This window comes from Sciurus carolinensis, chromosome 4 (genome assembly GCF_902686445.1).
Source record: "Sciurus carolinensis chromosome 4, mSciCar1.2, whole genome shotgun sequence".
Taxonomy (NCBI): Eukaryota; Metazoa; Chordata; class Mammalia; order Rodentia; family Sciuridae; genus Sciurus; species Sciurus carolinensis.
In genome coordinates, this window is record NC_062216.1 from 20,710,902 (window position 1) to 20,727,526 (window position 16,625).

The 16,625-nt window shown below is 34.8% G+C and overlaps 1 protein-coding gene across 3 annotated transcripts in view; it reads left to right on the top strand.

The window, feature by feature from the left end:
- The window catches only part of Klhl2 (kelch like family member 2), a 96,549-nt gene that overhangs the window by 72,017 nt on the left and 7,907 nt on the right, over positions 1–16,625 (top strand). For 2 of the 3 annotated variants that reach the window (XM_047548442.1, XM_047548443.1), the window contains 7 exons: positions 2,826–2,935; positions 6,231–6,347; positions 7,515–7,664; positions 12,713–12,830; positions 13,930–14,127; positions 14,564–14,665; positions 16,018–16,146. In XM_047548442.1, the coding sequence (XP_047404398.1) occupies positions 2,826–2,935; positions 6,231–6,347; positions 7,515–7,664; positions 12,713–12,830; positions 13,930–14,127; positions 14,564–14,665; positions 16,018–16,146 (924 nt within the window). Of the gene's footprint in view, positions 1–2,825; positions 2,936–6,230; positions 6,348–7,514; positions 7,677–12,712; positions 12,831–13,929; positions 14,128–14,563; positions 14,666–16,017; positions 16,147–16,625 lie in introns of all 3 variants that reach the window. The other variant, XM_047548441.1, reaches the window with a different exon arrangement.

Genomic DNA, 16,625 nt, shown 5'->3' on the forward strand with positions numbered 1-16,625 from the left:
TAGTTATACTTGACAGTAGAATGCACTTCTATATATCATACATAGGTGGAGTATAATTTCTCATTCTTCTGGTTGTACATGATGTAGATTTCCACTGGTTGTAGTTATATATGTACCTGGGATATTAACCTCTGATTCATTCTACTATCCTTTCTACTCCATACCCCCTCCCTTCTCTTCACTCCCCTCTATCTAAAGTAACTCTGTTCTTCCCTAGCTGCCTCCCTTATTGTGAATTAGCATTCGCATATCAGAGCAAACATTAGACCTTTGGGTTGTTTGAGTTTGACTTACTTTGTTTAGCATGATATTCTCCAGCTCCATCCAATTACCAGCAAACGCCATAATTTCTTCTTTAAGTCTGAGTAATATTCCATCATGTGTGTGTGTGTGTGTGTGTGTGTGTGTGTGTGTATGTGTGTACCACATTTTTTTTTTTTTTACCCCTTCATCTGTTGAAGTGCAGCGAGGTTGGTTCCATAGTTTAACTATTGTGAGTTGAGCTGCTATAAACATTGATGTGGCTATGTCATTGTAATATGCTGATTTTAAGTCCTTTGGGTATAAACCATGAAGTAGAATAGCTGGGTACCTTAAATGTACCTTAAACTGTACTACAGAGCCATAGTAACAAAAATGGCATGGTATTGGCACCAAAACAGACAAGTAGACCAGTGGTACAGAATAGAAGACACAGGGACAAACCCACATAAATACAGTTATCTCATTCTAGACAAAGGTGCCAAAAACATTCACTGGAGAAAAGATAGCCTATTCAACAAATGGTGCTGGGAAAACTGGAAATCTGTATGTAACAAAATAAAATTAGACCTCTGTCTCTCACCCTGCACCAAAATCAACTCAAAGTGGATCAAAGACTTAGGTACTAAAACAGAGACTCTGCCTAATAGAAGAAAAACTAGGCCCAAATCTTCACCATGTTGGCCTAGAATCTGACTTCCTTAACAAGACTCCTAAAGTGCAAGAAGTAAAATCAAGAATCAGTAAATGGGATGGATTCAAACTAAAAAGCTTCTTCTCAGCAAGGGAAATATTCAGTAACATGAAGAGAGCCTACAGAATGGAAGAAAATATGTAGACCACATACACCTCAGATACAGCATTAATCACGAGGATATATATAAAGAACTTAAAAACCTTAACACCAAAAAAGCAAATAACACAATCGATAGGCTAAGGAACTGAACAGACACTTCACAGAAGAAGAAATACAATTGATCAACAAATACATGGAAAAATGTGCAACATCTTTAGCAGTTAGAAAAATGCAAATCAAAACTAAGATTTCATCTCACCCCAGTCAGAATGGTGGTTATCAAGAATACAAATAACAATAAATGTTGGTGAGGATGTGGGGGAAAAGGTACATTCATACATTGCTGGTGGGACTGAAAATTGGTGCAACCACTCTGGAGAGCAGTATGGAGATTCCTCAGAAAACTTGGAATGGAACCACCATTTGACCCAGATATGTGTTTCGCAGAGATTTTCCTCCCAGGCTGTGGCTTATCTTTTTATTTCTTTAGTATCTTTTAGGGAACAGAAGTTTATAATTTTAATGAAGTTCAGCTTATTAAATTTTTTTTCATGAATCATGCTTTCAGTGTTGTATCTAAAAAAGTCATCACCAGACAGATCCAAGGTCTGTTAGGTTTTCTATTCTGTTAACTTATAGGAGTTTTAAAGTTTGTGTTTTTATGTTCAGGTTTATGGACAATTTCAAGGGTATTTTTGTGAAAAATATAAGATCTTTATCATTGTCTTTATTCATTGTTTTGCATGTGGATGAGTAGTTGTTGGGATATTATTAAAAGGAATACCCTTTCTGTGTTGAATTACTTTTGCTTGTCAAAGATCAGTTTATGTGGTGCTATTTCTGGACTGTCTATTCTGTTCTATTGATTTATTTGTTGTTTTTTGTGATTTTTCATATTTATTTTAGTGTGATACCTTGCATAACCAAGACTTCGAATTTCAAAAAAATTTGTGTCTCTTGGATTTTTGTAAATCCAATCATTTTGTAATGACTCCAGAGCTGCTTATTATATTTAAAGTCATCTTGTGATGAAACTTTATATAAAAGTGAATAGTTACTCATGAGGTTTTTTAAAACACAGATTTTTTTTCAAATGTTCTAAAGGGGAAGCCACCTAGTCCTTCTTATGGTATTTTATGGTGTTTGTGTTTATTTCATATTTGAAGTGAATCTTTTATTTCATCCTTGAAAAATATTTTTAAAAGTACTATTAGAATGTACTTAATTGTGAAGATCTAGAAGATAAACTGGGTTTTTAAAGCAAGTTTTTACTTTAGAACTTAGGGATAACAATACTAATAAGGACTATTTTTTTTAAATTGTTGATGGACACAGTACCTTTATTTTATTTATTTATTTTTATGTGATTCTGAGGATCAAATCCAGTGTCTCACACGTGGTAGGCCTTAAAACCTTATTTTCTATCAGATACAACTCTGATATCAAAAGGTTTTACAAATTTAAATACTGATTGGGTCATCACCATGTAAGGAATAGATGTTTAACTCTAAAGTGTACTTTATAGAAGAGAACCGATAGAGCTAAGTGCCTGCCCATTACGGCAGCCTTCCACATGTGCTGTTACTTTGCTGTATCATGAACACATCCCCCTAGAAACTTCTCCCAAGATCTCTGAGTTTGCTGAAGGTAGTTCTTGCCTGGAGGAAATGCAGTTGTTTATCTCATTTGTAGTTTAGCCTAAGTCAAGAAACTGTGATAATGGGATATTGGTGTAAATGCATTAATTTTTATTTTAATTTCCAAACAGAGCAACATTTTGCAGATGTCGTACTTAGTGAAGAATTTCTCAACCTGGGCATTGAACAAGTGTGCAGCTTAATCTCAAGTGACAAACTTACCATTTCTTCAGAAGAGAAGGTACGTATTTTTTTCTTTTCTCAGTTTTTAACAAATTTTGATGGATTATGTTTCCTTCCTTTTAATTTGTTTCATAAGTTTGTGATCCTGTTTGTAGTGACAGCCAGTCATATTTGATCTAGAGATTAAGAAACTCAACTGGTTGACATGCTAATAATCTCTGTATATTCACTTCTTGGAAGGTTTCCCAAATCGTTAGACATTAGAATTTTATACATGACCCCCAGCAAGAGCTTACACACTGAAACAAGTACCCTTTGGGAAATAGGTGTCTTTCTGCAGTTAGATTCCTATAAGAATTATGATCTAAATACCAGTATTTCTCACTAAATTAACTCCACCATCTTGTGCGTTGAACAGTTTCTCAGGGAGGCAAAGTTTTGCTAGTTACAATCTGAACATCCTTGATTTTAATCTTCTTTAGATTGGTTCCTGTGACTTATGCTTCACCTCCTCTACTGTGTGCCTGTCCTTCTTCTCTCCTACCTCCCCTCTACTTTTTCTCCCTCCCTTCTTCCTTCCTTCTTTCCTTTCCTCCTGCTGTGCAGCTGCTGCTTCTGGACTTGGCCTTCTGTCTCCACATTCTGGGTTGCCTTTATCACCCTTCTGTATCTTTCATATAGCCTAGAGAAACTTCTCTTAGTTGGCTGGGATTTTTGTTGTTGTTTTATTTTACTTTTTTGGGGGTGGTCTTTGTAGCACATGAATATTAGGGCACAAAACAGTTTGCTTAGAGGAAATGGAGTTTCTCTTTTGTGTGGTTTGCATATAAAGTCATATATAACTATCCTATTTCTCAAGACATTCGTACCTGGGGATGAAAAGACACATGACTCTAATATTCATCATATGAGAAAATATGGAAAATTGTATGTGAGATGCATAATCTTAGCATTTTAGAAATACATAAGAGAAGCCTGGTACAGTGTGAACCCCTATAATCACAGCTACTCTGGAGGCTAAGGCATGAGGATCATGAGTTTGAGGCTGACCTGCGTAACTTAGTGAGACATTGTCTCAAAATTAAAAAGAAATTAAAAATAAGAAATATGAAGAAAAAGAAAAATAAGAAATCAGAGAAGGATGACATTGCTGTTTACATTTAATAGGTGTGTACTGAGGGCTTGCTACATACCAGGCATTGTCTTCAGGCCCTAAATATGTTAAGATTAATAGAATGGACTTCTTTACTTTTGACTAGTGGGACAACCAGTGGAGTAAATAAATGATTATTAAATGCATAAAAGGCATCAGAGGAACATTTAATTTTTGGAGGGGATGGCATGGGGATGGATGGTATGTTTGGTCCAAATGTATGATTTGTCTTTAAAAATGAGTTTGAGTTTGCCAGAAGAATAAGAAGGGGTGAGAATGGGAAGAGTATCCCAGGGATGGGGAACAGAATATGCAAACATGAAGAAATATGAAAGAATAATTGCATCCAATTTGTTTAAGTATGATTGGAGTTTAGAATGGGTTTGGGACAGTGGTAAGAGATGAAATGGGAAGATGACATCATAAAATAACTTCTCAGTGTGTTAAAGAAAATTAACTTCATTATAGTGATGATGAGCCTTTCACAGGTTTCAAGCAAGAAGATACCATGATAATATGTGCATTAGAGAAATAACATGAGGGCTGTTCTGTTTTTTTGCTGCTTCCTAATAAGATACCCCAGAATGTAGTAGCACAAGCAATAACCATTTTATCATGTCCAAAATTTTATGGTCAGAATTCCTGAGGCTTCAGTTAAGGTGGCCCAAATGGTTGAAGATATCTGGCATGGTTACATCTGAGCCAGAGATCTGTGGCTTCCGTTCTGCACAGGGCATCTTATGGTTCTGGAATGTCCAAGGTGGCTCCTTCATTGACTCTGACTCCTGGGCTGAGACTGTTTTCTGTTTTTCTCTATGTCCTTATTTGTAACTTCCCTTCCTTCTCTCTATCTTGATTTGGTTTCTCATAGCAAGGTGGTTTCAAGTAATCAGACTTCTCATATGACATCTGACTTACCCAAACGAACATTGCAAGACACCAGGTAAAAAGCCACAAGGCTTCTGGTGACCTTCAGAAATCATACAGTTCTGCTTCTGCCACTCTCTGTTGGTTGCACAGGGCATCTTGCATTTTGTGTGGGAGGTTACTACCTGAAGATGTGGGTTCTGGGAGCCATGATTATTTTAGGGGACCAGCTTTGCAGACTGGCTTTCTTGGTGATGGTAAGCAGAGGAGCCAAGGTGAGGGTCAGAGAGGAGAATGTTGAAGTCATGCTGGTGAGCAGTAGGGTCTGACATAGGATGGTGGAAACAGGAGAGAAGACAGAACTGAGAAATAATAGACAGAATTGACAGACTGCAGACTGTCTTGTTCACTTATTTATCTCTAACACCTGGCACACAGAAGTACTTAATAAGTATTTGTTGACAGAATGAATTAAAGAGGGAAGTTAATTATAATGTACACTATTTTTAGTTTCTCTATTTCTGTATTTAAAAAAACATTTTTGCCTCCAGTAATTCATTTGTGTGTTTTTTTTTCATTTTTCATAACCTTTTAAAGATTAACAGGTATTATATTCATCACTCTGGGAGGAAATTATGTAGAAAAACACTGTCTTCATACTAGTTTATCAGCTTTCTCATAGAAATATGTTTTAAGTGGTAATGCCCTTCTTATTTAAGTTGTAAAAAAGTTCACACCATTATTACATTTTAATATCCTACTATTATGAGAGTGTAGAACTAACCTATTGTGCAGATCCTCAGTTTTTAAGTGTATGGTCCAACATTTGTTTGTAAACCTAGAGAAAAAACTGAAAATGAGTTTTGTATAAGTCTACATGGTTTTCATTCCAAATATCACTTTACTTTATTATTTGAGTGCTTTATTCCAAAGGAACTTGAGATTTAAATCTGTGTAAGTAGAACAAAATTCAATTTGGAAAGTTATCAATAGCGAAATAGATCATGTATCATCATATTATCACAGCTGCCATTCAAGTTCAGTGAGCCTAGATAATGTACTTGGTAAAATGCTTGGTAAATACCAAATGAAAAGTACTTATTAAGTACACAGTATTTATTAAAGTACTTACTAAATTCCATGTTTAAAAAAACAAAGAAATGAGTGAATGACTTTGTAAATATGTTGCAAATCAGGATTTTGATAAAATTTAAGCCATGGATTAAACTTGAGTGTCTTAGCAAGGGTTGTGTATAACATGTAGTATATTTTGTCCAGATGCTTGGGTATATAATTCATTACTTATTTTTTCTTTCTCCATATTTTCTGCAAGGTATTTGAAGCAGTAATAGCATGGGTGAACCATGACAAGGATGTGAGGCAAGAGTTTATGGCTCGACTAATGGAACACGTACGGTTACCTTTGCTTCCTCGGGAGTATTTGGTTCAGGTAAAAACATGCAAAACTTAGGAATATGCATAATGCCCTGTCACTGACCTGACAGTGTGTAGATCCCAGTCACACGCTGATAAGATCTGCAGGATACAGGAAGGAGGGCCAGTTAGGGCACCTGCAGTCTTGGGAACTGTTCTCTTTTTAACATTCCCCATTCTTTAGAAATTTGTTTCAGCCCCCTTTTCCGATTTGGGTAAGTAGGTAATACAGCTTTAAGAGGTAGTATTTGTGGTCATTTAAGTACATATGATAAATGGGCCATGACTTTGTGTTACTGTTCTACATCTTCTTTGCTTTGTTCTTTTGATTCCCCAGCAGGAATGGAATTTTAAGATCTGACCCAAATACTGTTAAATTCTACTTAATAGAATAATTTCACAGTGAGATGTGTTTAGTTTTTTTTTTTTTTTTTTTAATTTCTAAGCTGAAGAAAAAAAGGTTATTTGAAATAAAATAGGAATAATGATTCCTTATTAATCCCTTAACAGTTTTAAATTTACTTTTTATTGGCACTCTTATAGGAATGTTTCAGCATTATTTTCATAATTGAAACCATCTAAAGAAACATCTCTTTATTAAAAGGTTAGAGCTGAATCTTTTAGAATTACTAGAAAATGCATTATTGAAATTAATCTGTGTAACTATTGGTCCTCTGGTGTTAAAGAAATGAACTTTAAAAACCTGTCTTGCATTTGAGGTCAGGCATAGTCAGGACAAGATTTATTTATGATGTAGGCACAATATTTTAAGTATTTTGAGTCTTTTCCAGATATTTTATTTGCCCCCTTGGGTTTAAAAAAAGTACTGTTAACTTATTAGTTTTGCCTTTCCCATTTGAAGGACTCATTATCTAAATTTTGTTTCTTGGATTTTTATTTTACTTCTTTTTTTTTTACTATGTGACTTGATGTTTAAAGGTAAGAAACAGGTCAATATAGTATCATCTAGAGTTCATATTATCTAGCTGACCTTGATGTTTATAATTTTCATTGCAGTTCTTCTCCTTTATTTATACATGTTTTTCTCTGCAAGTCATACATGAGCAAAAGTAAAGAGTGATACAGAGAAGATGGTTACTGCTGTTTCCTCTTCTTTACTTTTGTTTCTTTAGTAGTTATATCATGAAATAGTTGTTTGCTTATGGGGTTTATCTCCTTACAGAGGGTTGAAGAGGAGGCATTGGTCAAGAATAGCAGTGCTTGCAAAGATTACCTCATTGAAGCTATGAAGTATCATTTGCTGCCAACAGAGCAGCGGATATTAATGAAGAGTGTCCGTACCCGACTGAGGACACCCATGAACCTTCCCAAAGTAGGATCTATTGTTCGTACTTGTTTTTACTTCATCCTAAGCCCTATAGTAAGCTGTTAATGTTTTTGATCATCTGAATTCCCATGCTTATTTTAGTTATCTTGCAAAATGCAGTAATCTTAAGAATGCATTGTAGAGTATATGATTTAATCTCCTTGTTAATTTTATATGTTGAGGGTGGGGTTTGTATGCTTCATTTATTCTTAATAAACTGCATGATATTACTCCTCTGGAATGGAGGGCAGCTGGGTCTTGTCCCTTTGAGTTTCACTAGCTCTTCTTATAGTAGGAAACACTAGCTGTGGTCAAAAGAAGAAAATCAGACTAAGCAGGAATATTTCTGTGTAAGAAATTATAGGATATATAACTAAAAACCTGGTAGTTTCATGGAATTATATATTAGAACTAAGGATAATAAAATAGCTTATTCAATTTTTCTTCATATTCTTTATTGTATACTGTTTGAGAGTTTCCCATACTTCATATGTAGCCATTTCAACTTAGATTTCCTGTGTATCTTCCCATATCACCAGTGTCCATATTTTCCTATGTACAAATTTATATTTGTACCTTTAGTTTTTTAGTTGTGGCCACTCATGATTTACTGCTTTGATTTTTCTTTCAGAATGATCTCTCATTTCTTTCTCTGTTTGCGATTCTTTCTGGTCTGTTTGCCTCTTTACAGTACTACAAGACCAACACTTTAAGCCCCATTTTGTGTATGGTCTAATCAGAATGATCCATAGTATAACATTTTATTTATCTATTTGTGTTTACCTCTTAAGAAATAAGAATTAACCTGTTTTTCCACATCTGTAGTTATTACTTCTATCCTTTCCATTGAATTACGTCTTTAAAATTCTTCCACTTTAATGCTTTTACTGTTTTTCCAAGTTTTATTTCTGTAATCTACATTTTTTAATTGATTCATATCTTAATTGGTGTTTTTTGTTTTGCTCAATGTTAACATCAGTCCCAATTTAGAGGTCACTGCAGATTTTGCCATTATACCATTGTAGTTAATTTTCTAGATCATTAGTAAATGCATTAATTTAAAGTGGACCTCAGCACTTGCCCTGGTAACACCTCATTAGAAATACCCACCCACTGACAATCCATTTGTAGAGAATTTCAGTCCATATGATTACGTTTATTATCTAAACCAAAAATGAGAATTTGGCATATAATATTTGGTAAGATTGAGAATCAAAAGGATTTAAATTTGGTATTTTCTTTTTCTGCATTCGTCTGCATGTTACTCATCATTTTATTCTCTAGAAGTTTGAATACTTTTCTCAAAATATTCTAAATTTTTACTGAGAATTATTACTACTTTAAAAAAATATTTGCAAGGCATTCACTCCTACCCTGTTTTGGAAGTTTGGTATTTGCCTTTTTTAAATTTTCTGATCTCTCCTCAGTTCTCCAAGATTTTTCAAAAATAATTGTAAGTGGCTCAGTAAGTACACTAGTTAGTTCCCTAACACTTCAGTATGCATGCCATCTGGGTCTGCTGATTCTATGAGTGTTTATATTTTCCAAAACCCCTTTACCTGCTTTAATAAGTAGCCATCTTTATAATTCTCTGTTACTTCGTATTTGTTCATATTATTTGATGTTTTTAGTCTTATAAAAAACAATTTTTATAAAAAGTGTTCAGAATCTTGGCCATAAATTTAGAATTACTTTTTTTTTTAATGCTAGTCTTTGTAACTTTTTTCTAGTTTAATAGTTTTTAAGCATTTCTTATTTATAAAAAAACTGTCTTCTTAACTTATATATTTCCTCTTCTGGCATCTTCAGCTTTGTTATCTTTAACTATACTGCAGAGAAAATTTGAGTGAAAGCGAATTTACAATTTCTGGGATTAACATGTCACTTTTGTAAACCTCCTAAAGAATTCTTGGTAAAATTCTGTCTAGCATTTTATTTTCTCTTTAATGAAGTTTGTGCCATCTATTCAGTTTAGTTTTCCTGGACTTTACTGGTATGACTTTGCCCTTCCAACTGTGTTACACTTCTTGACTTGGCAATTCTGTTGCTTTTATTTTGTGGTGGGTAGACAGATTCATGGAGGTTCTCTTACCTGCTGCTTCGTCAGTGTGCTAGCAAGGTGTGCAACAGACGTGGATAATAGTGAGCAGCACTGTTGTTTCAACTTTGCATGTCTCACCTAAGTGATCCCTTCTCACTGTTTGTTTATTCATGCATATTTTTGAAAAGGTGCTTGTGTAGGAAGCTTTTCAGCAGCACTGTTGGCCCTTCTAAGGTGACTGTATTCAGGACTAATTCTAAGCAAGCAAGAATGAAGCAAAGATTAATTGCTTATGCATCTGTATTTCATAGTAATGATACATTTTATCATCAAACAGATGAGTCAAAGGAAACAAGATGGGGTGGTAGTGCTGAGGAAATTATTGTGAGATTTGGATAATTTTTCTACCACAGTGACTTAGTCCTTTTTATATTAGGATCTCATTTTATGAACTCATACTAATTGCATGTTTGGGTCTTTTTGTATGTTAAACATTAGTTTTGCATTCTCAGTAAACAGTGTTAGGATTGTGTAAGGCATCCTTGTATCTGAGCCTCAATGAGAAAACTTGTTTTGTAGTGTACTTTGTTAGCTCCTTTTTCTCTTTAGAATCTGTACTTTTACAAATACTGTCTTATTTTTAGGTATATATTTTTTACTCAGTGAGTCTACTAAAATTTCCAATGAAAAAAATTATAAAACTTGATTTTTCAGGAAACATTTAAAACAAATATTTAATAGGTAGAGAAAACAAACAAAAAGAACAAAATTTAATTGACCCACATTTCAGGATGATCACTTGAATTTGCTTAACTTCATAGCTCTTACCCTCCTCAAATGTTACATGTAACTTTTTGCTATGTAAGATTTTCCCTGTTTCCATGTTTTTTTATAGCATAATTAGTGTACTGCTTCTCAAATGGGGTCAGGTGTGTTTTACAGATAAGTGGGGTGTCAGCATTATGAACAACTCTTGTGGTTAGCACGTTTATCTAGCCCAGTTCCTTGATCTCTGTCCCAGCTCTCTTGTCTTCCCATTGTACCTTCTCCCTTCTCTGATTGCTGGACTCCCAGTCCCCACCTCTTTGTGCCTCTCTTGGTTCAGTGAAGGACACGTTACTACTGTTCTCTGTAGTAACACATTTTCCCTTCCATCCTCGTTTTGAAGTGTAAAACAACTATTGTTTAGAAATTATGAGATTCAGAATTTGAGAATCATGAAATCTACAAATCAGTGTTGTTTTAGGATGTAAAATAAATATTCTGAGTTTTTTAAATTGATCTTTATCAGATAACCATATTTAAGATTTTTATATAAACCATCAGGCAGTTTTGAACACAGATCCCTAAATACAAGGTTGATCTTGATGTCATTATAATTCTGTGATTTAATAACCTTGTCCCCTCCTTTTTTTCTTTTGGTGGTAAAGGGGAGGGCATTATGGGTTTCCTTTGCTAATTCTTCCTTCTGCTTATTTGAATTCAGCACTAGAAGAATGATAGACTTGAAATAAATTGTGTGGTTGATCTTTGTTCAACCTTATTTTAAGATCTTTAGAGATTCTTTCTATCCTCCAGCTATTAAATAACTAACATAGGCTCCTTTTTGGAAACTTGGGATTTTCTCTGATTCAAGAATCATATTTTCTAAGTGTCTATTTTTCTATAGTTCTAAGAATAGTTACGCCATTATTCAAAGTCACAGATCTCCCCAATTTGTATGTATGAGTTATTCCATCATTCTGTTTTGATTTTTTTGTTTTGTTTTGTTTTTTAATATTTTTAGTTGTAGACGGACACAATACCTTTTTTTTATGTACGTATGTGGTGCTGAGGATCAAACTCAGCACCTCACACATGCTAGGCAAGCACTTTACTTCTGAGCCACAACCCCAGCCCTTGTTTTGTTTTTAACATCTGTTTTTCGTATAATCATCTCATCACATTTTTCTCAAAGTGCTGGTCATTCTTTACAGTTTTCCATATAAGACATCATTAACTGTGACACCTCCCTGATTTGACAGCTGTATTTTCATTGGTGCCAGGAAGTGCCTGGGTATACTCAGTAAAAGTTTCTAAATCCCATCTATCTCTCAAGGCCCTGGTTCCCCTCCCTGACTGAAGATTTTGCTGGATCATGGCAGCTTTTCATTTTCTGATTAGCAGAAACCAATTACTAATTGATCTGTACTAATCATATACTTTTTGATCACATATAATTGTATTTTGTTCTTTAATTATTTCATGGGTCCTTTTTCTTTAGTGAAATCTCTCAGCTCTTGACTGGCAGAGACCATGTCTTACATTTCTCATATATAATACCTAGCACAGTTCTGGACAGATACAAATGATAGGCAGTTAATAAATATTTGTTGAATTGAATTGAGGACATTTATTATAGACCTCATTATTCTCAGCAGGAGAGTATTGTGTATTCGTTTGTTATGGTTTGTAGCATCTCCATTATTTGTCCTATTGGTCATTTTATTTGAGGGACATCAGGGAGATCTCTTTCCTTGGAATCTAGGAATCTATTGTCAATCACTCCTTTTGGATATTTTTCCGTCTTTCTTTTAATACCTTACTGTCCTCTTCACCTCGCCTACCCAGTGACATATATTTATTTCTCTCTGTCCTTGATTGTGGAAATCTAATCCCTGGTCATTGCAAAACCAGGATCAGGTTTATAGCAAGCCCTGTGATCTACTGCAGCCTTGCCAGTGCTGACTGCCTGCTGTTTTTTGGCTTAAAATACCGCTTTTGCTTCAAGGATCAGAAACTTATTTTAGTTTCTGAAATCCTTATTTTTGACTAAATGTGCTAAATAATGGAATTGTAGTTCTAACATGTTCCCTGTGGTTGATGTTTACTACATGTTGTTAGGGGGTTGTTTTCCCTCCGCTCACCCTGCCATCTCATTCTAACACTCCCTACACCAGTCTTTGTACGACATATTAAATCTTAGAACATGTAAGAATCATTTGTTCAAGTGCTTATATTTCTGCCCTTCCAGTTGATGGTGGTGGTTGGGGGCCAAGCACCAAAGGCTATTCGAAGTGTGGAATGCTATGACTTTAAGGAAGAACGATGGCACCAAGTGGCAGAATTGCCTTCCAGGAGATGCCGGGCAGGTAGGCATGATGCATTATGCACAGCTCTCCATTATTGGGTCTTTGAGAGCTTCTCTCTCAGGTCTTATTTTATTAATTAGAAGACAGACTATTAGAAAAGGTTTGATTCAAGCCACTCTGTGGTTAAGTAGGGATTCAGGCCTCATACAATTCATCTGAGACATTGATAGGGATAGCTGCTGTGCCTTCATTTTTAGATATCTTTATGGTTCTCTAGAATAAACTGGAGGAGCTGGCAATTTGCTGGGTATTTTTCTAATTACCTTTACAGAAATGTTGAGAAGGTAATTCTTTAGCTTGGGATCCTTAGTTCTAGGAGATGTCTGACTCTGCTGTAAACCACAGTTGCTTTCATACAGGCATCTGTTTCATGAACATTTATTGAAATATATCTTATTTAGCCAAAAATGTGATCAGAAGAGGCATTTGCAAATGTTGGGAATCTTTCCCAGGACTTAATCTGATCCATAATTCCTATCTCCCTTAGCAAAATGAGTTTTAAATGCAGTGGAACATTTCTGTGTTGGTTGTACTTCAACAGTATATATTGGAGATCATTACATATGAGTATATCTAGAGTTACTTCATTCTTTTAAGATTTGTCTTGGACTGGGGTCTAACTCAGTGGCATAGTGCTTACCTAGCATGTGTGAGACCCTGGGTTTGATCCTTAGCACTACAAAGAAAAGAAAGAATAAAGTACTTTATTTTGGTCTAGATATGGTATAAGTTTATTAGGTTTTGTTTTTGTTTTTCTGTGCTGGGGATCTAACCCATGGCCTTACACATGTTGTGTAAGTGCTTTACTGCTTAGCTATACATGCCCCAGCCCATTCATTTTTAATTAAATATTAAAACTTTTTAATCTATGTTACTATGTTACTATAAGCAGTGCTACAATGAATTCCTTATACATACATCATTGTGCACTTGTGGTTATGTATTCTTACAAACGAATAGTGTTTTTTAGGACTTAGTCAGGTTCTACCTATGAGTAGCATGGTCTAACAATCACTGTAGACTTACTGGAAAGCAGTCTTCCAATAGTGGTAGTAATTGGGTCACATATTCATCATCAAATGCTGCATTCTTTTTGCAGGGATGGTCTACATGGCTGGACTTGTTTTTGCCGTTGGTGGCTTTAATGGCTCATTAAGAGTTCGCACTGTAGATTCCTATGACCCCGTGAAGGACCAGTGGACCAGTGTTGCTAACATGCGAGACCGGAGAAGCACTTTGGGAGCAGCTGTGTTAAATGGATTGTTATATGCAGTGGGAGGCTTTGACGGGAGCACAGGTAATTTCCATCTCATCTTTTCTACATTGCTGTTACAGTTAACATAGTGATCATATTTATGGAGCAAATTATAGCACATTTGAGTGTCCACATAATGGGCATTATATTTAAAATGTTTTAAAATTGCATCAAGAATTTCTTTGAATGACGTATGTCAGAGTGCTGAGTATATAAATTTCCTTTATCATGCATCAGTATCAGTTATCTTACCATGTTTAAAAAGCTTGTAAATGACAGTAGTTTGAATAGGAAGGAGTTCCTCAAAAAGAAGCTGTTCCTATTTATCACATAATTAACATGATTCTATTCTACCATTTCCCCTTTTTAATTTTAGCCCAATGTAAAAGGCCTGAAATATTTTTCCCTAATAATATCTATAGAGAGAACAACTAAATTTTTGAGAGGAGGAAATTAAGAGTATTGTACTTTATTATAGGTTTATCATCTGTGGAAGCATATAACATAAAGTCTAATGAATGGTTTCATGTAGCGCCAATGAACACGAGGAGGAGCAGTGTTGGTGTGGGTGTTGTTGGAGGTAGGTTCTGGCAGTTTTCTCAGGTGAACACTTCAGGTACATATTGTTTCTTGATTCTGGAGAGTTCTAGTAATCTAACCACTCATCTTATAAATGGGCAAATTATCACTTAAAAAGAAAAAATAGTAAGTACTATAAAATTATAATTATTTAAAATTAGCTTGTCTGTATAAACTAACCTGTATAAGGCCCTTTCTCTATTCTCCCCCTCCTCTCTCTGTGTTTGTGAGTGCATGTGTATGTACTCTATATAAGACTGTTGACTAATCTTAATACTTTTGTTTGGGAAAAAAATCAGGTGATATATATATACAAAATTGTATAGCTGGAGAAGGGCTGTTTAACATTTTAGGGATGGATTGCCATAGTTACTTATATATATAAACCCTACCTTGTTCTCCAGTAGAATTTAAGGAAGCCTACAAATACTAAGCTGTGGTGTGGCTTTTTTTTTCTTTAAAAAATACTGGCTTATGCAAATTTGTGACTTCTCATTTCCTCTTTACTGCAGGTATAATTCTCTGCACTTAAAAATAATTTTACTAAAATATAATTCAAATACCATACAGTTTGTTCATACTATGGATACAGTTCTGTGTACATCTATCACAGCACTTCATTTTAGCACATTTTTATTACCTCAAAGGCAATCCTGCTTCCCTTAGCTGTTATCCTTGACCTCTTTGGCCCTCAACAGTCACTAATCTACCTCCTGCCACTATGTAGATTTGTCTCTTCTGGACATTTAATAAATGAAATCTTATGGTATGTGGTGCATCGTGACTTGCTTCTCTCACTTAGCATGTTTTCAGTGTCATTTGTATCACACATTTATTAGTACTTCCTGGGTTTCTTGTTGTTGTTTCCCCATTTTGCAGTGCTGGGTATTAAACTCAGGACCTTACATATGCTAGGCAAGTGCTCTACCTCTGAGCTATATCCCAGCCCACACATTTCTTTCTTTTTTTTTTTAATTTGCTAAGTATTTCATGGTATTCTGGTATTAACTCGTAATTTAGCTTTTTTCCAATTTATTAAGATAACTTTATTTAATTGTCTTCCAGGATGTTGCCTCTTTTAACTAGTGTTATCTAAGGATAAATGAGTGTAATTTCTGTTCTGTTAAGTTACTGATGAAAATTTAAAATTAGCATCATCATATACACTCTGCAGATCTTCATAACATAATTTGATCATTTACTACCATTAAGAGAAGGCCTTAATATATTTTATAAAAATAGTATCACTCTAAAAAGAAACTCTGCTACCATGGGAGAAAATATGTAAATATTATATGACTTGAAAAAATAGCATTTTTGTAAATTTGGCTTTCTTTGTGATTCGATGTTTAGGTTTGCTCTATGCCGTAGGGGGTTATGATGGAGCTTCACGTCAGTGTCTTAGCACAGTAGAATGCTATAATGCTACAACAAATGAGTGGACCTATATAGCAGAAATGAGCACCAGACGGAGTGGCGCAGGTAAATTGAATTCCATATAGCAATGAAAGCACAAAATGATGGAAAATAATTAAACAGACACAGTGATTCATTGATATCTCTTTATGTTATCTGCAAATATATGCTGATTTTAATGGTACTACAAATTGTCTTTTGAATTATGCAAGTAGTGGTAGGTAGTACTTTTGTGCACTTTTACAAAGTAAAATTTAGTATCTAATTGCTTTATTAAAAGGTTCCTTTGCTGAGTACAGTGGTTCACACCTAATCCCAGCTTCTCAGTTGGCTGAAACAGAATGATTGCAAGTTCAAGGCCAACCTGGGCAACTTGGCAAGACCCTGTCTCAAAATAAAAATAAAAAGGAATGAGGACGTAGCTCAATAATAGAGCACTCCCTAGTACTGCCAAAAAAAGCCTTCTTTGTTTCATTTATATAATGTTTGTTATTCCTTTGATTTTTTTTTTTTTTTAAGTATTTGGGAACTTCCTAAATAATAAG